The 27,717-nt window shown below is 40.6% G+C and overlaps 1 protein-coding gene across 4 annotated transcripts in view; it reads right to left on the reverse strand.

Annotated features, from left to right (window-relative positions):
* DMD (dystrophin) overlaps positions 1-27,717 on the reverse strand; it is a 907,831-nt gene that overhangs the window by 60,016 nt on the left and 820,098 nt on the right. For 2 of the 4 annotated variants that reach the window (XM_059827214.1, XM_059827208.1), the window contains exons 1-4: positions 25,136-25,155; positions 18,328-18,389; positions 7,938-8,012; positions 2,468-2,669 (exon numbers count right to left, since the gene is read on the reverse strand). In XM_059827214.1, coding sequence (XP_059683197.1) covers positions 2,468-2,669; positions 7,938-8,012; positions 18,328-18,389; positions 25,136-25,155 — 359 coding nt within the window. Of the gene's footprint in view, positions 1-2,467; positions 2,670-7,937; positions 8,013-18,327; positions 18,390-25,135; positions 25,156-27,717 lie in introns of those variants that run through there. The other 2 variants (XM_059827200.1, XM_059827195.1) reach the window with 1 other exon arrangement.

Consider the following 27,717-nt stretch of genomic DNA (forward strand, 5'->3'; position numbering starts at 1 on the left):
AGACTTTTATTTCTGATAGCGTTTCAAATATCTAACATGTATTGCAAATGAAGACATATACAACATAGGAAGCTAGTGCCTAAAAATGATGTTTTTGAAGCAGAGCCTTATCAAGAGTTTTGAAGCATTACCAGTAAGAACACCACTGGAAATAAGATAAATCATGTACAGGCATGCTATAGTCATGCATTAGGCTGCACTGTTTGGCAAAGATGCTGCCACTGTTTGGCAAAGATGCTTCGCTCCTACGAAAGCGTTGTAGGAGCCAGCGGTGCTCATTTAGCCACATATCTCCCCTGCAAACCCTATAAAAGGTACAGATGGAAACTGGTGGACAAAGCTGAGTTTAGAATTTGCAATCTTTTACTAAAGAATCTTGTGTTTTTCATCACAAATAAACATTTGCTGTTTACCTCTGCTTTCCACACTCCAATCCTCTTACTCCTCTCCCTCAAATCTTTTCCAAATTAATTATCATCTGTGCCCCGAGAAACTCCTGCTGATGAATACCAGGCTCATGCAAATTATACAAGAAAAGAATGTAGAATGATGATTTCCCTGCAAGGCATATTAAATTGAAACTTGCAGGAATCATGAGTTGTTTGGTTCACTCTCCTCTCCTCCCAAGTCAAACCAATAATTTAGCATGCTACTGCAAATAAGCATGAGTGACTGATCAATTAAAACAAATCTGAAACGTGTTGGATTTGCAGAGCTGTGCCCATAATTACATCAGTCATTGACTGTGAATTTGATTAATATCTTTACAAATGACAGTCTTCAATTATAAGAAAAGTAAAGATTCAGTACATTTAATTAAATGTCTCCAGTACTGCTACGCACTTCGGTTGATCTCTGCCTATTAAGTTTACAATGAAAACTAAACACATGTAACCCCAAGGTCACCTCTACTACCAGCGTAATTCAAACCTGAATTTTGGCAAAATAGCTACCAGCTTTCCTCACACATAAAACACCTCTCCGTTTCATTGTGTCCTGCAACACGCAGCTCCCTAGCATACCCAGGGAATTGCCTGGAGGCAGCCAATTGTAATTTCTAATGTACTTTCAGCACAGTGCAACATAAAGAAAAGTAGACTGGCCACAGTAAATCTAAACCGGACGGTCCAGCTTAGGAGCAGCCTGTAGAACGACCTTTAGTTCCCTCTCTGCCTCTAATGTGGCTAATCTGGATTAACATCCCTAGCACATCTTTTTTGGTTTTTGCTAACTGAATATCTTCATTTCTATGTTATTTGTAGTTGATGATAATTCAGAAGTGGATCAGAATTCTGTGAAAGCCAAAGCAGATTAAAGAAATAAAACCTGGCTCTTAAATGAGTATAGCCCCATTCCCTACTACCGGTACACTACACAAAAATATAATGTACTCTGGGTAATCCACTTCACAGGATATTGCAGCTGCTGCAGAGGATGTTATAAGCAACTGGCTTATCGGAGGCGATCCTGCAGGAAGAGACTCTGTACAAATCTGTACTTTTTTTTTGGTAGGTGATCATCGAAGCTTCAGTGCTGTGATAAAAGGTGGATGGAAGAACAATGTTATGGCACTTCTTCAATAAGGTTCAAAATGTCAATGGAAATACAATAACTGACACATGTCCTTCCATTTCTATACGTAAATGTGTATTCTGCCACAGTAATGAGCATGTCTGGCTGAAGGTAGCTGATAAGAACCTTAAAAACACAAAGACTTCCACTGACTTTTTTTCCACTAAATTCACCAAATACAAAAATAATGGTTTATTCTAAAATTAGCTTACAAACACATGTTGGAATTTGTTTATGCATTATGAGCAACATCATTAACCCACTGAATAGGAATACTCATAAATTTTCTTAAGATAAAGGTTATATTTATACTTATAGGTACACTTTTAAAAAATTAATTTCAGATGAAGTATTCGTCAAATCTCCTGACTGCTAAGGGTTGTAAGCGCATTACATTAGAGATGAACCTCTTCCATCTTTGAACAAGAATTATAGACTGAAAGCTATAGAATATGGACAGCTCTGAAAAGGTTTAACATAAGGAAGTACAGACACATGCAAGAGTCTATATGATGGTGTTCATACTGTTGCTTCTTGCTAATTCTCTCGATTTTCTTTATCTAAATAAATTTAAAAAGCCATGCAAAGCCATGACCTACGGCAGTCCCAGAATTGCTCTGAACACAGAAATCTGTTAAAATATTCTGGTTTCCAGCTCTCTCATTGCTTAGCTTAATAAAGCTAGGATTGTAAGCCTAAGCAAGGGCTGTATTGATTCAGCTAAATACAGCCATTAAACCATTAGGTTTATTAAACTTTCGCTTCAACTACCATTTCTTTCAGTTTCAAGCCATTCACTTCATAACGAGGCAGACAGCTTGTTATGCCTTTCCCCTTCCCCTTGTGCTGTTGGGAAAGCTCCCGAGCACCCCACATTCAGAGCACCCATACATACGTGTCGTAGACATTCAGCAGCCAGTTGAGGCACATGTCCACGCAGAGAGGAACATTGACCAGGTTATTGTGCTCTTGTTCCAGTCGATCATAAATGGTGGTCAAGCAGTTAATGATCTGCAGAATATCCATCGGCTGGTCATTTTGTTTGAGGTTGTGCTGGTCCAAGGCATCACATGCAGCAGACAGACTCAGGAGATCCACTGTTAAAAAAAAAAAACAAAAAACAATAAAGGTTGAAGAGAAACAGTGGTTGTACTACCCACACCCCAAACCAATTTACTTGGCTTACATGCCTGGCCAGAGGACATTTTATGTCCTCTGAAAGTCACGTGCAAGACTGGTTTCAAGACTCCTACAGGTGCACTGTTTATTCAGCTGTGGTCTTTGAGAGCAGTGTTTATAAAAGTGAAATCTGTTTCGTTTTTAGCTGTAAAGTACCTATTATGCTATTGGATCCTAAGGAAATATTACACATAAATTACTATGCAAGTAAAAATTACATATTTCATGTTTCATGTTCCTACAGACAGGCTAATATTTGACTACTGCATTCACCAAATGTGCTCTAAACATAGTACATGTCATCAGCTTTCCTGAGACGTGCCCCATCCATTTCTTACAGAAGTCGAGCAATCTTAGCTGAACCAAACTCCATAAGGAACATGCAAACAAATCACAACTGAACTGGGATTAACGTCTCTGTTACTTTTCCTCTGGTGAGAGCAGGAAAAAGAAGGTTCCAGAAATGTTAAATGGTCTATTTCAATATTTATTAATGAAATGTATCCATTTTTGATTCTGCAGAGCACTTACATTTATAAATACCTCTATGACTTTACGGAGTAAGACACATTTAAACTTATCAATCAACATACAAGAGAATTTTTTGTCACAGACATTTAAAAACTTGATTTTCGTTCCAATTAAAGTCAGTTGCATTTCAAAATTCGGATGTCCAAGGCAAAAGAGAACTTCCCTTTCTCAGCTATTAATCTCTGCATACTAAGATCAACAGCAGCATCACACTTTGGGGGACACCAAACCAGAGAGTTATGGAATGTTGATTTACAAAGTGAAACAGGAATAAGAACAAAAGAAATCAAAAAAATGAGGCTATTGACGCAGATTTTCCTGCTGCCACATGAAAACCCTTTGTAACTCCTTGCAGTGAATTTCCAATGTATGAGCAATGGGGATATTAAAGCCCAGATGCTGTTAGTCCTGCTCATACCATGAGCAGTCACAAAGTGCAGCACGATTCAACATGACTCGAGGGAGCAGGATCTGGCCCAAAGCGAACTGCCCAAAATCATCCAGGAAATTAATCACAAAATTGGGAAATGAACTGACCCAACTGCAAGACCACTTTTTCTCTCATTGGAATAAAAATGTGTTTTATTGAGTCCTGGTTAGCAACATCTCTCAGTAATGTCAAAAAAAAATGCGCAGAGGCCAAATGCAGAACCCCATACAGGAATTTTTTAAAGAACCTCATCCACCATAAGGACACATTTGCCAAATTCACACTTGATTATCCTATTTTACCAACGATGAAACTGGCCCTTTGATGTCCTAGTGGAGATGAAAAATATTTTAGCTGCACACCAGGCTGCTTGGTAACGCTACATGGACAGTACGCTGGGATTTCATAATTGCCAAAAGAATTTCAGGAGTATAAATTTCATTGGAAATCAATAGGGACTTCTGCTACTAAATCCCTTAAGCACTTCTGAAAATTTCATCCTGTGGGCCTGACATACCCAGTGCTAGATTGAATAAGGAAAGCTTGGAATGCTATCCCCATTACTATACCAAGAAATTTAACTTTGAATCTGTGATTTTGTGCAGGGTTTTATTGGAGTTTTACTTTTTTCACATTAGGATATAGGTATTTATTAAAAGAAAATCTTTTGGAATACTATGTTTAACTTACTAGCATATAAAATATAGGTATTCTAAGGTCACTGCTATGTCCTGCAAAAGTGTATTTATCAGACCCATTCCTAAGAGTCTCAGAAAGATGCCTTTCTTCTAATAATTTATTAGGCACACTGGAAATATAGCACTGCCTTCACAACACCTTTAACTCTGAGCTTTAGGCTGAACTCTCGGTTCCTTTGAGACTATGAATCAACAGTAATTAAATGAACCCCTCAGGCATCTGAGTGGCAGCTTAATTATATATGCAGCTACTGCTAAACATGGGTCATTCCACTTTGTGAAAGCTTTTCCCACTAATAAGCAGCAACTTCTGAAAAGCCTTTCACCCTGCTCTTCATCAACCTCCTGTCCTATCTTGAAGTTAATAACACATGTTCATCTTATAACTAGCAAAAAGTGCTTGCCACCATCCTCTGCTTTAGAGAACTTCTTTTTATGGGAAGAAGAGCGGCTCTGGCCTTCACCATGTTAAGCTACTCCCGCATCTTTCCCACCAAGATTCAAGAAATGTGGGGGGCTCCTCTCCCAGAACCAGGAATTGCGCATTTCTTCCTGAAAGCAAATATGGAGGTCCCATGAACAGTAGACTTTCAAAAGCCAAGCCCCAACAGTCAGATATGTATTGAAGAGTTGTATATTCATTGCCATTCAGTGATTTGCAAAGCTTTAATTGAAATAAACCATACCATGTTCTGCTTTGTACTTTTTGTGGTTTCTCTGTCACACTTTTGTTCTTTTCTATTTAAAATTCCAAAACTGACTCAAAAATCTGTGTGAGCAGTAGCTTCTAGATTATTTTGAGATCTAAGTCATCTATATAAATATTTCTTTGGCCATTAAGGAAAGAGAAAAATCTTTAGAATGTTTGTAACTAGACACCAAACTGCAGCCAGATTGCAAGAAAAGTATAATAGACAACCTGGAATAACAAACCCACTGGAGGACAGAAGTGACAATTAACAGGCAAGAGAAAGTATGCTGTGGAGGTCACATACTGAACTTGGGGAAAACTCAACATATGGCTGGTGATAAAAAGTATTAATGATGTTCCCAGAATGTAAAATCATCTCGTCCATAACCTGCTGCTGTTGGCTGATACATTAAAAAAATATATTTAATCTAGCCTATATAAAATTAAGGAAAAAAGCACCCAAACAGAAGTTCTTGAATATTTTCTTTTGCTGCATTTCCAAGAAAAGTTTGTGAATACATCTCATTTTTATTGACATCACACTGTTCAGATGTGGTTTGCACTTGAAGATCAGATCTTTTAAAAGCAGCAAAACAAGAAAGTCAACATGCTTTGATGTGATTATCAAAGGAAACTATACGTTTTAAAAAAATGGTGCAATAGTTACACCTGGCATGCTCACAATAATTTTGAAGGCTGGGACGATAGAGCTACACACTAGATTCTTCTAAAGTAACACAATACACAAGCATTTATTTGTTAAGGATTACCATTTTCCATGTTCTTCTTTAGGTTTAATGTCCTAGCGTCTTAATGTTCATTGGGCTGATTTACAAACTGAAAAGTAAGTCTAAGAATAGCTCATTTTTAAAAGTGTTTCTATTCTTGCCACTGAGAAATAGGCTGTACCTTCACTTCTGCGGGCCTTCTGTTGTGCACACATCTTTAGAGTGCTCCTCAGTAGACAAAACTGCTCTGCTTTTCATGAAGTTTGCAGAAAAGAATATACACACACATATATACATTTAAACTCCTGCAATTTTAAAACTGAACTAAAACGTAAGAGCTGAAAGCAGCACCTACTGCAAGTGGAATGTAAGGATTTTTGGCTATGTGTAGGAGCCCTGAAACCCAGCACTGTGCTCTATTTCTACTAGTGCCAAACTGAAGAAAAAGAATTTTGTAATGAGTTGGGGTTTTTTTTAAAAAATCCAATTAAACTGAGTTCACAAGCAACACTGAAATCACAGAATACACAAATACAATGACGGTGTCTCCAAGCAAAAATATTTGTAAGAACAAAGACTGCTAACCAAATTCCTTAAATACTTCTCCTTAGATACAAGTATGAAGAATGTGCTAAAGTAATCAGTGTAAGCGCCACTGCATGTCTCTGAAAACATCCATTCTCAGAAAATATACCTAAGTGTAACCTCGAGATATTAACTGATTTCAGTGCATAACTACAATTCCACACTGTAAAGTCCAAGATGAGTCTAGAATTATTCAGTGGTAGGAATCAGGGTAATACAGATAAAACAGGATGCAGAGTTTTGCACTTTCAGCCATAAAAACCTGCTACAAGTTACACTTGTGCACTGCCAGCTAGAGAAACCTGTAATTCCAAAAGTTTTAGTTCCTTGCTTCAGTGCTGCACTGATTATGAATACTTTTCACTGCGTATCACTCCAGTTTTGTTACACCACCTTTCCACAATGAGTGTGGCAGGAGTGCTGTGCCATGGAAAGAAGTTTCTATTTCTGATCATCATAATTCACTCTTTGTCACTGCATTCATGTTGAAATCTTTTATTATGTTACAAGACTTTTCACTTATTGTTTATTTTTTTCCTTTTTTTCTTTTCTAATTTTTTTATAAATTCAGAAATTAAGTCTGTTCATTAGTGGAAATCACCCATGCCTATAAGCCTAAAAACAAACATGGTCAAAAATACTGAGGTTTGACACGGTTCCAGAAAGCATGTGAGCACAAATCCAAACTTGAGATAAATCAACAGTTGAGACATTTGCAACTGTGTCAGAAATTTAACCCTGTAATTAAATGCCAAATAGTGAATGTTAAAATATTTTAATAACCCTCCAAATTGTAGTGGCTAATAAACTGCTGCTTGCTTTGGCAACTGATTGGCCTACCAAGAAGACTATGAGCAAATTATTTAGCTCTCAGGTTACAATAAACTGAAGAGGAAGCATAACTCTAGTGACAGGCAGAATAGCATACACCAGTCAGGAGAATTAAAGTGTTGGAACATGCACATCACTAATGTATGGCTGATGAGAGACTTCTGGACGTAACCAAAAGCTGGGGAAAAAAGCAGCTAAAGGTTTATTGTGATGATCTCGTTTAAAGGCAACAACCCCTCAGGGTTCAAGATTCAACTTAAAAAAACATTAGCAACTCCAGCTCTGGAGTGATTATTTCACCCGAACTCTCATCGTTCCCAATACAGTACAGTCCTGTTCCTTTGGTCTTGAGCTGTAAAGCTGTGGCTGATACAGGACGTGGCTCCAGTAATGAGCACAGTGAAAATACTCAGGTAAACGTATAAAGGTAAAAAACATGTAGGGGATGTTTGTTTCTGATCCCCTGCTCTGCATTACAAGGGACAGATCAGCAGACCACCCAACACTTCGGCTTCCTAAGGAACAAGCAAACTGGTGGCAGCAGAAGACACTTCAGGTGAGAGGTTTCCATGCACCAGGTAGGGCTGGGGGTATGTGTGGGGGTGTTTTTCTGCTTCTGAAAGTCGTGAATAAACTTGTGCATCGGTCATAAAGCCTTCCTGGCAGCAGGTGAGACACAGGCATATACTTACAGCAGAGGGCTTTCTGCAGCCTGCGGAGTTTCATGGCAGTCCTGTACGCCGAGAACCTGACGTTGTTCAGGTCAGCTGTAGGGGGGAAATATTAAAATGAAAGATCAGCTTTACACCTTAGAAATAACCAGACTCACGAAGATGTTGTTAAGTTGAACTAGAAGATCACACTCATTGGTTAAAAGAAAAGAGAAAAAAAAAAAAGCATGTGAGAAACTCTACTTCACTGAGCAAAAGCCTTCAAACCTTGACAATCAATCATCCAAAAGGAAAACAGTAAGTCCTGAAGTGTTACTTCCTTTTGTTCAAAAGCACTGAACTTAAGAGCACTTGAAAGGACGACATCAGTGACTGCAGTAGTGTTGCCTGAAAATACCGCAGCCTTTCACACCGCAGGCACTGTGAGAGATAAGAATCTGAAACTCTTCCTTGTCTGCCCCATGCACCAGCCAGGCTGCGTGCAGGCAGCCCGGAGAGAAGAGCTCTGCCCAGGAAAAAGCAGGTGACTCTCAGCAACTGCTAAAAGAGACTTTCGAAAAAAACCCAAAATTTTTGTGCTTTCCACCCAAGAAGATCCCAGCCATGCCCTGAGATGTAGGGCCTTCCTGGCAAGAAGCCAGCTCACCCAGCCAGGTGAGTTCCCAGGTTCCCATTTCTGAAAGGGCGGGGAGCCGCTGGGGTCCAGGAGCACGGCGCGGAACAGCAGCTGGCTAGGAACAAACAACGTGGCGCGATTTTTGCTAGAGCCTTCTTGTGCAGTTAACAAAGTAAGGACATCAACACAAGTCCCCACTGAATAGTTTAACCACAGCTTGCAAAAACCTCCCGGGATACTGCAGGGATGAGGTGGGCCACACACCAAACCAGTCACACCACACCAGAACTTAAATAAGCCTCTCAGCACTCGGGAGGCTCAGTACCAGCTACTTGACATTATTCAGCACCAGATTCTGATTATCTCCACAGCAAGGCACAGCAACTGGTCCGTAGTCCAAGAAGCAAACATTAGACAAAACTGAAAAGAAAGGAGGGGTTGTCTTGGACCAAATCTAGCCAGGAAACTGCATTTGCATCCTTCTCTTCCATGAAACCAAAGTGAGGAAGATGTGCTTATCCTAATCTTAGCCCTGGCTTTGCTGAGGGTGGCCTTGGGCAAACCCCATTTACAGCAAGAATTAAGATAAAATTCACTGAGGCTGAAACTACTGCGGCTTCAATTCCTGCCATCAGTACCAGTACATCGGCTAACTAGTAATTTACAACTAGATTTGGCATACCAAGACTACAGTGCAGATACACCATCACTCACATTATTCAGAATCAAACTCAGAATGCAGAAGTGAGCACGCAATTCTGGCAAAGGGCTTTTGTTTATGCGAGTAGATCAACAGATACCTAAGCTAACCGTGTGCAGCTGCGAGCTGGTAGCTTCATCAAACAGAAACCGGGCAAGTCGGGGGGCACTTTTCTGTGCTACAGTGTGGTCACCCCCACTGCTGAAAAACCAGACTGCATCTGCCATGCTTTTGGCCCTGTCACATACCTAACTAATTCCTGGGCATAGACACTCCTGGGCATTTGAGCAGTCCAGGGACGGTTCCCAACAGATTGATTGGCGTCTTGTAATTTAAGAGTTTTCTAGAAATGGACTGTTTGTGCCAGACAGTTTCAGCACCCAGAAACACTCCTGAATGCATTTAATTTACTGATGAAACCCATGGGACCTAAGGAGTTAATGATGGGAAACTGTTTGGAAAATGTAAACTACTATGTAAAAACAAAAAGAACAGTAAAAAAATATATATATATTGGCTCAGAATAAAAGTCCATTTAGACCAATAAGCTTCCTCTACACCTGGCAGACTCTTAGAGAAAGAATATGATGAAAAACAGGGCAAACACAAAACAGTTCCTTGCTGGCATATGCGCTGAGGTGCTATAAAGCTGTTTGCAATGTGGTAGCTTGGGTATAACTATCCCAACATCATTTACAATGCTGTACAGGTATAGACAGCAGAGGGAATATAGTCTCAATTACATTAATTTTAATTAAGCTGTGCTGAATGAGTAATTTGAGGTTTGATAATTCAGTAGTTTTGTATACTGTAATAAAAGCTGTGGAATGTTTCTAAAACACATCTTACAGCAGAAGGGAAAGTTTCAGCTTTGTATATAATTTCTTTTTCTTTACACAGTTCCATACACCTTTTTAATGGGCAGTTCTCCTGTGTATTGCTCCTGCCAGTCCCCTCTCTCACAATCATCCTGACAGGTCCAGAAGCCTTAATGTGGTGTGGAATACAGTGAGCAATTTAAATAAAGCAACTTCATTTGCCGTGAAGGGAAATTAATAAAACAGTCTCACACAAACACACTGTGACTTCAGTTACATTTTGTACTCTTGTAAATCTGCACTTGTATTCTGGGAAAGAATATATACTAGATTATGGCTAGCATTTGATAAAATGAAGAAGCCTTCCCTAAGTTTTCCCTGAGTATTCTGAAAAAAGCTTCCCTACTTACTATTTACATTTTAAGAAATATTGGTAAATATATATGCGTATTTCATTGATCAGGGCAGAGAGCATGATCCACGAAGACAGTTAATCCTGAAAGCGCTGCAGTTTACATCTGTTTTCCTGTATATGTAATACACACCGAATCTGTTATCAACACTAATGACATTGTTGCCGAGAAGCATCTGCTGTAAATGAACAACAAGCAATGTCAGGAGCTAGTTTTGGAGCCCTCATCTCAGGTTTTGGGAAACTAGCAGCAACGTCTGCTTTTGGCTCCATGTGCCGAGGCCAAGTGTGGCCACCGCGTGCCTCCACTCCCATCTTCGTCACTGTTCTCAGTATTAGCTCATGCCCAGTTACTACCCCCGTGTCAACTGCTCACCGCCTGTCTTCGTTATGCCACCACCACCATGCTCCTGACGGACGGCTCTCTTACCAGGTGGTGACAGTCGTTTGAGGTCGCTGGAGCTTAATGATTTAGCTTCCTCCCCCCCCCCGCCTACTCCTATGAAACTGCCAGTGGTGTCTTTCTTCCCCCGGAGCTACTGCTGGAACAAATGCGTTGCTCTGTGGAGCAACAAGGGGAGCCCAGGCCTCTCCTAATTGGGTTCAAAATATTTCCCTTGCTGGTGTATGACCCCATTTAAATGAACTGTAGAACATCAGACTGTCAGGGAATGAGACTTGGTCACTGGGCTCAGGAGCGTTGGAGGTACCGCCACCACTAACAGCAAGGGAGGAGACTTCGAGTGCGGCAGCATAAGGTGCTGCCCGGCCACAAGCCAGCCGCTACTGCTGGGAACGTGTGGAGGAGGGAGGAAGGAGGCTCAAGCAGCAGCAACCTTCTGGAGACCTATGGAATCACCAGTAGTTCCTCCCTCCCTGTGGGTTTTTTTTCCCTTCCTGGGTCTTTTTTCAATGTGGTATTTCTACAGTATTGTAGAAACAGCTGTAATTACACATAGCACATCCTTTTGACAGTGGATAATCAGGCAAAAAAGCCACTCATTTAAGAAGTAGTCAGTGATTTGTATCAAAAACTCAAACCACCTGCTGGAATGTCCCACTGACTACTGACACAGTATCAACAAATAAGATGTTGTAGATTTTTAATTTTTTTTTTTAAAATCCTCCCATGCTAAATTCCAGATTTTACATTGGGATATGAATATTATTTTAAGAGGAAAAACAAATCCTCATATTCTTGAGTCTTACTGCACAAAATAAGTTGGTAAGCAACTAAAAGCAATGAAAAAATTTAAGAACAACAATAAGTTTTTAAAAAGAAAGTATTTAACAAGAGGTTTAGCATCCAGCATGGAGGGACATATGTTTTTATTCTTAACTAGTCACATCTATAACCCAGACAACAGGTTTTAGTTAAGGTGTTATAACTGAACTCCTTTCCATGGTGGTTCTTAAAGAGACTAATCCTACCCTAAAGTTGCTCCAGCTGCTATGAGTGCTGGATGACTGGGGTGTTTCATTTGATAATGTACTGTCCTCTACAACAGAGTAATCTCATCGAGTGTTTAAAAGCTCTGGGACGGGCCAGAACACCTCCTGTCAAAGGTCATTTGTCTCTCTCACACTCAATGTAATCTAAGGGCATCTCAGGAAGTCCTTTCGACCTGGAAAACACCTTGTTTCTTACTTTAAAGAGGGTTACTTGTTTATATTATTGTGAATATTATTATAATTGCTTTTTAATTAATGATGACAAAATACAGGCATTTCACTTCATTTTATGGACAGCAATTTTCTCACTGCCTGGACACCATCAAACTGAAAAGAGCAGCTTACATGCTTCAGGTGATAACTATCTCAAGGGTAAAATTTGGCAAGTTAATAACTAACTTTGAAAGAGATTAGATCTCATCAGGTCAAATCCTCATCTTCATCTGATAAGATTTACAGAGTTTGGGTTTTTGGGTTGTTTTTTTTGTTGTTGTTGTGGTTTTTTTTCCTCTCACTTAATTGCAATGAAAAAATGTGAACCTACACTGATATACCTCAAAACCTGAAAGTCTCACTCAACCACAGCTTGTGGCATGCTCATATAACTGTTTATAAATACACTGCTTGCAGTGAATAAACTATATTGGGAATCACGTCACTGTTGTCTCTGACAATGCCTACCTAACCAAGGTTAAAAACTGTTTACTGTACAGTCCTGAACACACCATAATTCCACTACCAGCCGCTGAGCTTTCATGTTTCATCAGACATTAACGGCACTCTGACTTTTCAAGAAGCTTCATCTCACATTGGTTCAATACAGCTGCAATTCCCTGACCAGCTGATAAGAATGCTGGGTTTCTTCCTGCTGCCCAAAACCCATATATAAATCTTCTAATGATGCCCTACAGTGACATATATCGTGTCTTTAGGAATTGTAATTTAAAAATGCAAATGAGACAAATGCACAAAGGAAATAAATTAATCAAGTAACACTGCTTAATATCAGTTGAGTCTCAGCCATTGACTCTTTTATTATAACAATAATTAATGCTATCATCTACACTGCTTTGAGAATAACTAACAGTAAACAGTGTTATTATACATAGACATGCAGCTTAACCACTCTCCATGAAACAATACGGCATGCTGTACTAGACCTGTCCCACTGAGTAAAAAAAGATGATAATGTCTCTGCAATTTATAAGTGCGAGGTACCCAGGGAACCACAATGCTACTGACTGCATCTAGACCAAGTGGATGAAAACCACAGCGTGTGGCAGCATCCCGATAACCAGACCAATTGACGTGACCTTTTAGTTTTAGCATGTAGCGGCTCTTCTTCAGTCTGCAAACCCAAAAGTGTAAGAAAGGATATGATGTACACCTGGGTTACACCCCATTATGGGGTTGGGATGTGAGTAGACTTTGCAGTTAGAAAGGTCAGAAACCCTTCATGTACGCTAAATGAAAAGTAGTCATAATGGAAAATCCTAAAATAAATAAATAGCAAACAAACAACTTCAAAAATATTCATGAAAGGTGTCCATTTGCAAACCAAGAGTGAAATACTCTTGAGCAAAATGTTCCCATACGGGTCATCTATTCCATAACAGAACATTACTTTGCTTTTTCTGTAATACCCTCCTTCACTCCTAATATGTCTATGGTTTCATTTTCAAGGGATGCAAGGTTAACTTCTACCACATAACTTCTACTTCGCTGCCATAGTTACGTTTATTGTCTGTTAGGTGTACGCCTACACAGGATGCAATCACAGACTGTTAGAAAGATGACCTACTCTAGGTTTGACTACTATTCAAGGTTGACAGAACCCAACCAATCCTATTTTCTGAAATGAGAAGTTTTATCATTCAGATTGTAGTTAGCTTAAAAAGGACATTGGTGAATAAGCAACCTTTAAAGAAAGACCATATGTATCATCTCACCGGATTTCAGTAGAAATCAAATGATTGACACGTGCAATAGGCACGTCTTACTAGAACAAACATGGAAATCAATTAGTTGAATATGAAAAACACCTCACATTCAACACATGGTTTAGTAGTTTGTAATAAAAACTATTATGGCAGAGAGGGGCAATTTAGCCTCTTCAGGCAGCATTTCAGAAGGACAAATCAAAATACACAAATCAAAAATGATAAAGTTTATCCACCTTGGTCACTCAAGAGTTGGAAGCTCACGTTGCTGCACAAGAGCAGCCAGCCACAAGATCAACACGGCAGCTGCTGCCGAAAGCCTGGTGGAGGCTCAGAAGCAACTTGCAGCACCCTCCCACCTTGTGTCAAGCAACTCCAACATTTCCTCTATGTACTCCACAGAGAACTGCCCACCCCCCCTCCAAACTAGATAGAAAGCTGTCACCAGTGCACTGCACTCTGCAAGCATGAGGGTGTTTTTCACCCTCTTCTTGCACTGACATTACACGGGAAGGCTGGAGGAGGGGGACACTAACAGTATGGCACTGCAGGCCAAGTTCTCCTGGGCCATCACTGCAAAGATTAGAGTCATTTTCAGCTTAAAGGCAAAATACTATCATTCTGAGCTAAGCTGCCTGCCATTAAATGTCCACTCTCAGAAGATAAGCTTAAAAAAAATTAAGCAATCCCAGACCACTTTGATTCCTGCTCTTCCTGTCTCTCCCCTCACCCAAAGGTCCTTGGAGTCTCCAGGACAATGAAATAACACAAATTCTCATTTCAGTGATGCCCTGGAGCCACCATGAAGGATGAGAAAATTTGTAAGGGAGCTGTAAAAGAATGGTGTGAAAAAGCAGATCTGCTGCAGGGGAACTGCTTTTTGGAAGGAAAAGCAGCTGGAGTGGTTCTTGGTACTTTGAAGACTTTCGGAGGGAAGTTAGAAGAAAATGGGAGTGCCTCATAACGGTGTAAATACAAACCGGGGGATGTCTGTCAGCCTCTGAACCTTCGAGGTTCACACATGACCGATTTTTACTACCTTTCCTATTTCAGCATTTGGGGTTTTTTTATGTTTTTAGTTTATATAACTAGTCAAACTATATCAACATCTACTAGATACATTAAATTGTACAGCTACGGTCATTGTTGCAACTACCTGCTGCCACGTTTACTTGACCATTAAACAACAATTAAGTCATTTAATACCAACAGTTTATTATGCACCTTTAAGTAGCCATAACTTTGAATGAAGAGTGAAAATTGCCCAACTTGAGTCAGGAAAAGATGCTTCATTAAAACTGTTAAAATTGCTATGTTGTTTAAATAATAAAGAACAGCAATCTGGAGCAAGCACTTTAGTATCTTAAAAGGAAAAACTTCTGTTAAAAGAACAACCAGTTAGAAATTTCTGATATGCCTATTAAATTTCAAATCAAATATTTTACCCTTATTATTAGTATCTTTATAAATGGCCACGTTTCAACAAATGAGGTCAGAAAGAATTTGAGAATATTTCCTTCATAGGGAGGTTATTTTATAATTTCTTCCTATGGGTTCTTTCTGCTTTCTCTGATGCTGTCCCTACTGAAGACAGGACACAGGACTTCCGGGACCGACAATCTGATCAGGTACAAAAGTGCGTGCAGCATGTTCGTACCTTCTTTTATTAGTACCAAATAATGCTGCCAAGTAATTCAGCTTCATTTTTATAAATACCCAAACCTCTAAAGACAGAAAGCTGAGCCAATAAGTTTGAAACCTGGAATCCCTCTATTTTAGCAAAATGTCATGCAGCAATTTGTAGGTGTGTGAATGAGATATGTGAAAAATAAAACTAATATTACTCCTTTTTCTTACAGAAGTGCCTCTTGTGTTTCAAAGACATAGGCAGATGAGGAACATTAACTTGTGCCAGGTTGCATCTTCCTCATTCACTTAAAAAAATTAAACTTTCAGTAATTTGTAAGAATTTAAATTAGACATAAGGATCCCCTAGCAAATTATGATGTACTGGCATGTAGAGAGCAACATCACATAGCTCAATTATTCCCTACAGGCTAAGTGTAGGAGTTGGAAAATGGAAATGCAAACTCTTGACAGCATTGATGTGCTCGGTCTCACTTTTTTGCCTGGACTGTAGAATTCATGTTTTCTACCAGATTTTTAAAACACATACATAATAAGCTCTTTACTAGTTTCTTCATATGAATGAGAAACAAAATTTTGATCCTAATGTGGGGAAAAATAATAGGATCTAATGAGTATGCAATACAAATCAACTTTAATAATATCTTCTCAGATAAAATATTACTAAACAGTCTGAAAAGACTTCAAACATCCCATTATTACCGTTTTGACCCGAGGCAAAGCAAAGCCCTGAAAATACATCAAGGGTCCTGTTCAAGACTAAACGGGTTATGCTTGTATTATGCAATTTGTATGAGAGTTAGGCAATGATGAATACACCCAATTCAAAAATAAAATGAAATAAATTGGTAGGTTATTCAGTAGCACTTTTATCAAAGCTTCACCCCATGTGGCAGTGCACAAAGAATCACCTTGTCTAAACTGTTTTGTACACATATGTGAACATCTAAGTTTACTAATAAAAAAACCACATTATGTGTATATTATATTATGTGTATTATATCCTTTGCTAAAATCAGTGTCACTTCCATATTAACGAGCAGTTGGTCTCAACCCCAAAAGAATAAAACTAGCCAGAAAGAGGACTACTCTTTTGGACATTCATTGCTCCTTTAAAGGAAAACAGTGGGATTTCATAAGAAAAAGAAACAAAATCTGCCTAAACATGTCCCCTCTTTATGCAGTAAGAAATAAGGATATCTTACACTCTTGACATTTGGGTGATACTCATAGGGATAAAACTCAGTTAAACTAAAATGCAAACCGACTTCAGCAGCCATGCATCTTTTGAACTGCTGACCTGAACACATCAGGATGCTTTTCTCCCTTATATATAGCTACCTCTTCACTTCTTGATATTTAAGAGTACTCTAGCTGAAACAGGGAAATACCAGAAGAAAAGCAGTTGCCACAGGACTTTAGGTCTGACCAACAACAGTATCAGAAATATCATGCAATCTCTGGATCAAAGAAGGCTGTGGAGTCACAGTGCAGTTCAATTAACAGGGAACTGTTTGAAGATCTACCTGTATTAAAGGGACGTCTGCATGTGCAATTACTATTTGTCCTGAATCTTTTCAACCACTCACTTTTAGAGTAGAAATATAAAAGAGACAAACAGGGCAATACGTTATAATTAAATGGCAAGTCAGTACTTGTCTCCTTTTGCATTTGGTTAGCCTGAACTTATACATCTTATATCCCTTTTTGATATACAGAGCTGTATTCTGGTTAATTTTTAAACAAATTGCTGCCACGGTGCTAATATTACAAGGAAAAAATCTTCACACTGTTTCATTTCATTTTATCGTATCACTTTTCTAAAGTATTTTTGGTATGCCTTTAACTGCAGTGCACCACAGAGATACCTGAGTTAGCTTCAAATAGATTATGCTGGCAATTAGACTGTTTTCAGCAGTTAAACTAGAGTTTAGGAGGAGATAATTTAAGCTTTTTTTCACCATGGTAAATAAGCCTGCACTGAATGCTAGATTTGACTGTCTTAGTGCTCAAGCTGGCTTGTTTAAAGCCAGTTTATGTACATGTGCTGTATAGACATAACCTCCTTTATGAATGCAGCATATTCACTGATGTTTCTTTTAGAGACATAGCTTAATTTTTATTATACCCTCTATTATTTATCAACAGAACCATTAAAAGCAAAGAGTTAGCTATTAAACGGTCTGGCAAGCAGCCTATACTAGAGCATGAATTGACCTATTTTATCTTATAGATTTGCTTCTGTTAATAAAATCCAAAGCTGCTAAAAAATAAAAAAAACCATCCACTAGAGAGGCACATCTGAAGTCATAATAAGCAAGCAATTTGGGTATTCAAAATGACATCATGACAGCTGCCATGCCTTCCAAGTATTGAAAGTGCTTTAAAAATAAAGCAGTGGTAACGCAGTGTGGCAAATTGCTTCTATTGGCTTCCTACCATCCAAAAGTCAACATTAACAGCAGCTTGGTTTGATTTTTTCATCTGCCTTTTGTAAAGCAGATTAGACAGTGAAAAGATTCAGGACTTTTTTTTTTTTTTAATTTCTGTCCCAGTCTTTCAGTAAGAGTTTGCAACAATGCACCCAAATTACTTCATAAACTCAGTGCACATTCCAAATGTGCTAATTGAAATATTTTTTTTTTCTGCTGCATGTTTGAAATGTGTTATTATGCCTTACATATTTCCCCTGCAGAAAATTTTAACCTTGATAAAAGCACTGCCTCTTGCTTTCACTTAGTTTTGTGTTTTACTACTTCTGGAAATCTTTGCCTTAAAAAATCATTTGATTGGGAAAAAAACGAACAACTGTTAGAGGTGTCTTACCTAAAGACTGGTAAAGCTCAGTCATCTTGGGATGATCCCAGCAGGTCGTCTGCGTCTCATGGCTACAATACAAAACACAAAAGTTAGCAAAGTAAAATTTCTATCTCCATCGCACAGCGAGCGATCCAGGTGGCACATCAGAGCACAGTGCCAGACCACCGCCCGCAGCCTGAGCTGCTCTGGCAGGGGTCTCAGCAGCGGCAGGCTTGTCTTCTTTCAACATGAGGCGTTAACTCGGAGGGCTTTATTTAGGCATGGGCTCAAGAAACAAAATTAAAAGTAGTGCTAATATTGAAAAGACAGGAAATACTCAGATATGCCATAACATTTTGGGGAATTTGTAAGCACACTGGCCAATTCTTAAAAAGTCTTTGTTTCATATGGATCATTCTCCAGTTCCTCCAAACTTGGGGCCAGACATTTAAGAGGGCTTAGTTCTTAAAGCATTTATGGAAATTCTGACCAGATACTGAGATCCATGGTATTTCTGGCCTGCTTTAACCTATGTGCTCTTTCCCATGTGGTAGGTAAGAGCTACTCAATGCAGCTGCTGCAATCCTTCCTTTCAGTCCAAACATCTGCACTAAAATCCCCATGCAACATCCCACTGACCCACCACCAGCTTACACCACTTTTCAGGCCAATGCATTGCACCCCTCATGTTGATGGTCTGTTTTAGCGAAGACTATTGCTGCTCCTCTTGTTCCCTGGGACTCCCAGGCCCTTTCCCCTGCCCCGGAGGTCCCTGTGCAGTGTCAGGCGGCAGAGCTGTTGGGATGGCAGGGAAAAGCTAAAGCAGGGTTATGAAACGCTGCAGTATGACTAGAATGTAAATTGGACAGTCTCTGCATTGAGGCTAGCGGTCTTCAGCTTTGCAATACAACATGTTGCCAAAAGACATGCAGTGTGAGAAAGCCAACAAAATGAAGTGTTAGCTGGTGTAGTAGCAATGATGTCTCCTAAGGTTACACATTTTATGATTTTTTCAATGACAGCATAGCTAATGTGATCATGTTTCCATTAACGTAGAAAACTTGAAAGAAAATTCTCCTTATCTATCCTGTAGCCAATAAAGTCCTGTTCATACAGAATTCAGCTACATTAAAAGACGACCATGAGTATTCACAAAAAAAAATTCTGGAAAATGTATGTAGCACACAGTTGCTAGAAATCACATTTGCAATTTCTGTACTTAAAAACAGACATCCTGGTTCAACACACACACGTCACTCGGGATAAAATATGCAGGAGAGCAGGACCCGATACACAGTGTGATGGAGCTCCTGGAGCACACATCTTCCAGCTCCAAAAGACTATACCACAACCCAGTCAGTGGGTTGAACACACCTATACACCCAACTGTGCGCTTGAAGACTGATACGATGAGGTTGTTTTAGAGAACAAACAGTCCTTGACTTCTCTTTTTGAAGCAGCGATGTTCCCAAGTACACCTTTACCCCTTATAGGCTAAAAAGGGGTAAAATTTTCAATTAATCACTTCAACACCACCCCTACTCAAGGAAAAAAGAAAATCGTGACATGTTTTCTTAGTATGATTTAATTTTGGTCTTAAAAGACAGGCTATTTATTTGATCCACATGAATACTTCACTGGCCCAGTAACCTCTATATATTCAGTAGCTTACTGTATATAATATTTCCAGATTTTGCTCTGTAACTGCAAGAAAGAATGAAAGGGATCACAAGCACTAAGCATAAGGAAAAAATGCTGCCATAGCACTGCCCTAGTTGACCACAGGCTTTTAAACAAGCCCCATCTCATCAACCTCAGCATCCCTTCCCCTTTCTAATTCTTGTGGTGGCTGAAGGCACTGGAAGAGGAAGGAGGACACTAGAAGAGCAAAAGCAGTCTTGTTCTTTGCTCTGGTAAAAAAACATGAGTTGTGCAAAGGGAGGTGGCTGCAATCACATTCAGAAATCTGAGCCTGGTCTGTTTTTTTAAATGCAGAAACTGGGTAGCTTCAAGTGAAAATCTGCAGATCTGAGCCACCTGCACCTAAGCTCCTGCATTTCCTACCACACTTGGTATGGGCAGGTTCTGCAGAGACAACGTAGCACCAGCAGCTTTTACCATACCCAGGTATAAAGTGCATTTGAAGAAAAACAGAAACAGTGTCATTTACAGACTGAGTCCCTAAAAACTTGGCTGCCTGAAGCCTCTGCTTATACAACAGCAGCCCAAAGGAAAAGAGGAAGGGAGCGTACTCACCGCAGAAGAACCACGTAGCCAGAGATGCCATAATTCAGGTGAACAGACTGCAGACCCAAATAAACACTCAAACCCACAGACCTGGGACCGCTGTTTGTTCACACCCAATGTCAGCCCCAGATCAATAGTTCCCCAGGCATGAGCCTGGCTGCCCTGGCTTGCTTCCCCATGAGCTGGTAGCCCCAGAAATGGGGGATATTTGAATAGCAACTCTACCATGGTTTGTATGCCACATCACATAGCAAAAATGAGAAAAAGAACTTAAGCACACAGTTACAAGAAACCTCTGAAAATAATCTGCCAGACTTTCCATATGAAATTAGTCTGGCAGCCCCAGATCATTCTATAGATAAACTAGACCACTTCAGACTCCATAGCTGTTAACCTGGTTGCCTTCAAAGGCACTGATTCCCCATCAACGTACTTAAAAGCCATCAGATATCTGGCAAAGGTGTATCTTTATAAGATTACGGAATCCCATGCCTTGGATAGAAGAACAAAAGGATCACCTTAGATGTGGAAAACTATTATGCTTAATCGTTAATCAACATTATATGGATAAGTAATTTATTGATTTTTTATTTTATTTTTTCATGGTAAGGCCTAACCATGTATCAGTGAATTTAGTGTGTATGGTTTAAGCTTATGGCATTTACTAATCTTCCTGAATACATAATCAATACATAATTGATTTTCCTAAGATCTTGTAAATGAAATTTCCATTGCCAAAGAAACACCGGACTCCAACTTTTTTCAGATATTTTTAATATCAGTGACCCCAGACCACTACTCAGTATGCTTTTCTTTCATGGTATAAGATTATTTCCCTTGAAGATGTACATTTTGTAAGGAATGACTTTAGTCGCTTCATCTGCAAGTGACTAAGGCTGAATTTGCACGGCAGGTGCATTTCCCCTCTTCTCCCCACTTTGCTTTATTTATAAACTTAGTTGCAACTTGGAGGAAATACCCTTTCCTTTACACTATAGAAGTCAAGTCAGTAGAGACACTAACTCTTGCCCCTGCCACCTTCCCAGCAGTGACTACCCGTGGGGCAGAGTGCCCCGCGCGCGGCTGGTATGGCCACCCTCCCTCGGCACCTCAGCAGAGATCAATCACTCAACCCTGTACCAGACCCAGCAACGGACTGGTGAGCCGTCGGTACACCTCTGTGCTCTTGCACAAAAAGCAACGGTTTTAAATGGAACTGAAACTTGGTCACTGTGATTTCTGTAGAGGTTGAGTGCCTGTACCGAGCCAGGGCAGATTTTGCTGGTACTTTACATGCAGAACACAAGAAAGCTGCAGCTATTTCGCTCCAGCTAAAAGGTGTTTGCCTTGTAACTGAACGTTTGCAGCTCGGGAAGTTATCAATGCTTCTGCACACAACGGCAGCTCCAGGAAAGGTTAGATTCCATCGAGGCTATTCTTCCTAAGCCTCTTTGCCATTTTCAAAGGCCATTTAATTGTGAGCTTTGGGTTGGACCAGTGGGGTCCAACCAGTGGGGGAGGATTTGTGTGTATGCCCTTATTGTGAACACCGTCTGAAGTGAAATGCCAGCTCAGCAGTTTCAGGCAGCCTCAACCACACTTGGGAATGCTGTAGCATCCTTAATAGATCTGCAGCAAAGCGTTTGCCAGAGTTTCAAACTCCAGTGAACAAGGCCCTTTACAGCTTGCAAGTCAGAAAGACATGAAAAGTGTAGTGCAAGTCCTCTTGACTAGCAGCAGCTAAAGCAGGGTGAGAATATGTGCAGAAATAAGTACTCCAGATGCTTTTTCAATGAACCACCAACATAAAAAGGCATTAATGCACACAGCCAGTCATTTTGCAATATTGCACATGCTCAGAGGATACATTTTTCAATTTGGCTCTACATTTAGATCAACTAAATTGATCACTAGCTTTTAAATCATGAGCATTTTGAAACAAATAAAAACATAAGTGGGCTCACATGGCGTATTTTTCTCTCTCTCAGCTGACTTAAGCTGCAAAGGTGGAAAGGAAGTTAAGACCAGGCCTGAAAAGAAGAGCAGCAATGGCTAATGGTGATACCTATGCACTGGTGTGACTGGCACACTAAATACACTGATAATTTGGTGGGATGAAAGCATAGTCTTCACTTAACACATCCTTTGGGAACAGCAGGACCTCTTCATTAAAGGATTATTATATTATATGAATAATTTTTATGCAGGGAATTCTGTCACACTATGCCTGTGTGAACTCCTCTGTTCCTGCCAACAGCAGAGAGATTTGTCTCTCATCGCTGTCAGCAGAGCCAATAACACACAGGATTGAAAACCTGAAATCAAGAGATGATATCCTAACCAACACACTAGCTGAATTACAGTTCCCTTGTTATAACTTGATCAGTTTGGACAAAATACAGTTATTTTACCTTCCTTCCTTTTATATCACTTCTGAGCAACACCAGCAGCAGGAGTGGAGAGCAATGCTCTCCCCCACACACAAATTCCTGCACAAGTTCCCCCCCAAACATTCCTGCATAAACCACACCAAGACATTTGCAAAACTTTTAACTGTTCTTGATTGCACTCCTTTTTTTCCTTTTTTCTTTTTTTTTTTTTTATTAAATATATGTCTAGGATTCAGTCTCATGTGTATTCACTGCTTGGCTCCAGACTCTAGAATTTTAGGCTGCAACTGCAGTGTCCTTTTTAAACTCTTACATCCCTCTTCATTGGTGATACCAGAGCCAGTTCTGCGACGCCTTCCCTTTCCCCTCACCCTTCATTAGAAAATGCAACATGAACTAGATGTGCATAGAATAAGAAATTCTATCAGGTAGCGATAAATAGTTACACACGCTTATGAAAAAGCTGAAATTAGAGGAATATTTTACAAAGCACTGAGCTGATCCATTTTCAACCAACTCAATTTACAATATCACTCACCTTTTGGCTTTAAGATGAATAAAATGCTATTCTAACCACCTTATGACTGTTGTCAAAAAGCCAAAATAAACATGATGATAGATTTGTTTGGATTTTACTAAACTAACCTAAATGCAATTGAAACTGTTTGAATGAATAGACACTGCCGCTCATTTAAAAGAAAAATGTTTTCAACAGTGGATGACAGTGATTTCAAGGAAGAGTTAATAGTTGTCTTTTTGCAGTGTTTCATTAATTCCTTAGATAAAACAAGTTACTGCTATGGAAAGTATTAGCGGTGTAAAAAGGTGGCACTCCTTTTTGCTTTACAAAGGACTACTGTTTTCATCTGTAAATCTAGAGACTACTGATCTGTGCAGAGATTATTTCTGTTTAAGCCAAGGATCAGTGTCTTTTCAGCAGGAATTTGACTTCAGCGTGTTTTATTGGCTTTTGCGAGATTTATCAGACTGCTGAAGGCAGGCACCGATACACATTCAAGTTTCTTGCCGATACTGGAAATGAATAGTAGAAGGGCAAATATCAGCTGCCAAGTGCTGAACAGTAACTCTTTTTTCTCCCCTTGATGTTAAACATTTATTTTGCACACTTTGTCACGGGCAAAGATTGCTGCTCAGTGCTAAGGCTTGGTGAGCCTGCCCCCCCAGCTGTTACTCTCCGCTGATCTATTTGCTTTCCAAAGCCCATCCTCTCCACTTCTGCCAAAGCAATTTCACTGCAGGGTCTTGTCAAATCCAGCCTCAAACAGCGATGGCCTCAAACGATTCCTTTAGTGCTAAAAGGTCAAAGATCCTGCATATAACCGTGTTTCTTGTTTCCTCAGCTCCGTACACACACGCCTGCAAAAAACACTTCTCAGCCCAACTTCAGCTGAAGGCGAGGACAGGGGACGCTGCTGGTGTCCCAGGCTGCAAGATCTTTTACAATAGGTATTAAAAGACAATGTAAGTTACCATATAACAACAGGAAATACAGCAGTTACAATGCGATAGCCCAGAGGGACTCCCCTCCCAGCTTCTTCTGCCTATTAACTTGAAAGATGATTTCTAAGCATGAAATTACTGAAAAAAGTAACACACCTCTAAGCACGTTCGTTTTCAGGAATTCTGTTAAAGTTCACGCCGGAACCAAGTGCCAGTACACGCTACGTGCTACACAGGTAACGTTTTACAGCACTGCGCTACCCCTTAAAACCTGAGGAATAACCAGAAGAGCCAATTCCCGCCCTTTCGGCGCCTCCCCGGAGCCCCCCGCGCCTCCGGCACACCGCGATTTGCCGGCCCGACCGCAGGCTTTCGCCCTGCCCGCCCGCCGCTGCACAGGTACACCCGCGCGTGTGTGCGAGCTCGCATCGCCATGTCCTACGTCTTCCAACCAGACGCACCCAGCGCGAAACTACGGCCTCGTGAGAGGGGAGAGGCGTTGAATTAGACGCCGTTTCAAGCTCCCAGAAGGAATCAGGCAGCAAGCTGACCTTTTCAGTGTAATAAATGCAAGGTACGGCCGCTCCCCGCTACGGTCTATAAAGACGACGGCTAGGCACGCTACTCTCCCCCTTCACAGAGCGCGGGGTGATTACGGACACCGAGCTGAATACCTGAGAACCCCCCGCCCGCCCCCGCCGGCACCTGCCGCCCCGCGCCCCCCGCAGCCCCCTCACCCCTTGCGCTGCTCCCTCATGGCGGCGACTGCTCGGCGGCGCCGCGGAGGCAGAAACCGCGCGGCCGCCCAGCCCGGCCCAGCCCGGCCCAGCCCCGCCGGGAGGGAGGGAGGGAGGGAGGGCGGTGCTCCCCCGCCCCGCCCCACCCCGCCCCGCTGCGGCGCCGGCCCCGCGGGGAGCGCCCCGGACACCCCCCCCGCTCCCCGCACCAGCTCGGCGGCGGGGCGTGGGGCGCATCTCGCCCCTTCCCTGCCTTCACCTGCGCCGTCGCATCTCCTCTGGCAGCGGGATGCAGCGGCTTGAGGAAGCCCTCGGGGCTCCCCGGACTTTTTTTTTTTTTTTTGGGGGGGGGCGGGGGGGAGCGGTTCTTTGCGTTCCCCCGGGAGATTGGCGCGCTCAGGCGCTGGCAAAGCACTTCGCTTTCAGCGGACTTGGGAAGAAAACTTAATTAAAATATGCACCGAAGCTGGGACGGATTTGAAATGGGCCTTAACGCGAGTTTTCGCTTCGCAGCTGTTAATTTCGGCGCTTAAAATGCCGAGTGGTTTATTTGTGAGTGAAATCAGGTAATCCCGTTTCTAAGGGCTTGCCTTGGCCTCACTGGGAAGGATGAGCTTCTTCCCCAGAACCGTCGGAGCAGAAGAAATAGTTTTGCTCATGCTGAGGAACTCGCAATGTTTCTTTGTATTAATTCCTACTTAATATTCAGTGCACAGATAAAAGCTAACAATCTCCTTTTAGTGTCGCAAGCATTTCAAATCAGTGCAACCAGTTTCCTCTCATGCAAGTTTTTCACCTTTGTTCTATGTTTATGAAAATAATGCTGCATAGAGAACCGAGTCCTTCACACAACTAAGTAGTTTTCAAGCCTTACAGACTGTGCTTTCTTGGTAAAGCCACCCAAAAGTGTGCCTTTCACATTTGCAAAAAACCTCCCTATTTTTACACTAGGAAGATGCAGGCCTAGAAGCACGGAAAATTCATCTCACCCATAGTTTCTGTACCACAGGAATATCCCATAGACTGCTTTCCCATTACATAGATGTCAGTAAGCTCTGAACTTGGTGGGGTTTATCCTAAGTACCAGGATATTTAGGGCTCCCCTTCAGGCTCCAGGTAGCTGGGTTTTCTGATTCTGGGAAAAGCTCAACAAGCAGTTCAAGGAAAGCCCTCGTGTTTTTTTGCCTAGAACTATTAAAAGTGTAAGATGCTCAAGGTTCAACCCCTTCGGCCCCCAAATGCAAATATAAAACTTAGTGGAATTAAATGGTAAATTCACATCGTTTCCAGACAATTTAATTTGTTTTAAAAGGCCTAATTCACAGTTTTCAGTTACCTTGGATCTACAACACTACCCCAACATGGAAAGAAACAGATTAATTTTTCTGTAAACATAAATGGCTATGTTAAAACTCATTAGACTCTGAGAATTTTCCATTTACTTCAGTGGACCTAGTAGCAGATCAATTGCTATATCAGACAGCTTAGTTTTGAGGTGAAAGAACTGGCTGAAGGCCAGCCAACAACCTCATCTTTTCCCATCTTTCGCTAAGTTTTAAGAAGCGAGACACTTCTCTTCAAGTCTTTAAAATAGGATGTTTAGCGTACCAGTTGGGAGGAACCTCACAGGTCTATTACAAGGAGAGAACAGCTGCCCGTGTCATACAAAGGGACTTGGGGTAGCCAGAAGCCTGTCCTTTCACACCAAAAGTGGTTTGTTTTCCTTCAAGAAGTATCTAGTACTGATATCCCTGATACACATTCCTTCAGTCTTTACTGTTTCTGGAGTTTCCTGGTCCACCTTAACAGAATCTTGATGCTGCTGTTATCCGTTGGTCTTCTTTCCCATACAATAGTGCCAAGTAATAAGAATTTAAAAACCGGTCTGAATTTCTCATACTTTGCATAATCTTCTTTCTCCTTGAGTTACAAATAAAGCATTGTATTCAATTAGACTCACAGCAGGTGAAAACCCCAATTAGTGAATCCATTTTCTTGGCTTTTTTTCCCTACCTTACACCCACACACCACTTACTTTTTTTTTTTTTCTTAGACAATAAAGGGGAACTCTGAGTCATTCCTCAATTGAAAAGCAAATTAACCCTTTGATCTCCCAAATCAAACTATTACCCACTCAAGAACATCCAGGGGAAAACAAGAATGTTGAAGGATTAAGGGATTAAGGCCTATTGACTTTATAATTTGATTTTATAAAAAAATAAAATTTCTATTTAATGTAGTTCTGATTGTTGTCTCCAAATTCACAAAAGCTTTTAGCTGTTTTGATTGGCCTCAAAATTATACTTTTGCTGTGTAAAATTATTTTTAAACTAACCATAATTTATTATAAAAATACATTTTGTTTGCGGTGTAAATGGTGACTGTCTTTGGCATTTTTAACTGAAGCCAATCTTTATGCCATACTTAATTTTAAACCATTTATTTGATAAAAGACAGTCTTCTTCCTGTAGAAAATAAAACAGGATTACAGAGTAAGCAAAATTTTAATTCCCTGTGGTGCTTTTCTTATCCAAGGGCTATTCAGTCAATTTGTGCACCTACACAGAGACCTTAATCAGAAA

The sequence above is a fragment of the Gavia stellata genome, chromosome 1 (genome assembly GCF_030936135.1).
Source record: "Gavia stellata isolate bGavSte3 chromosome 1, bGavSte3.hap2, whole genome shotgun sequence".
Taxonomy (NCBI): Eukaryota; Metazoa; Chordata; class Aves; order Gaviiformes; family Gaviidae; genus Gavia; species Gavia stellata.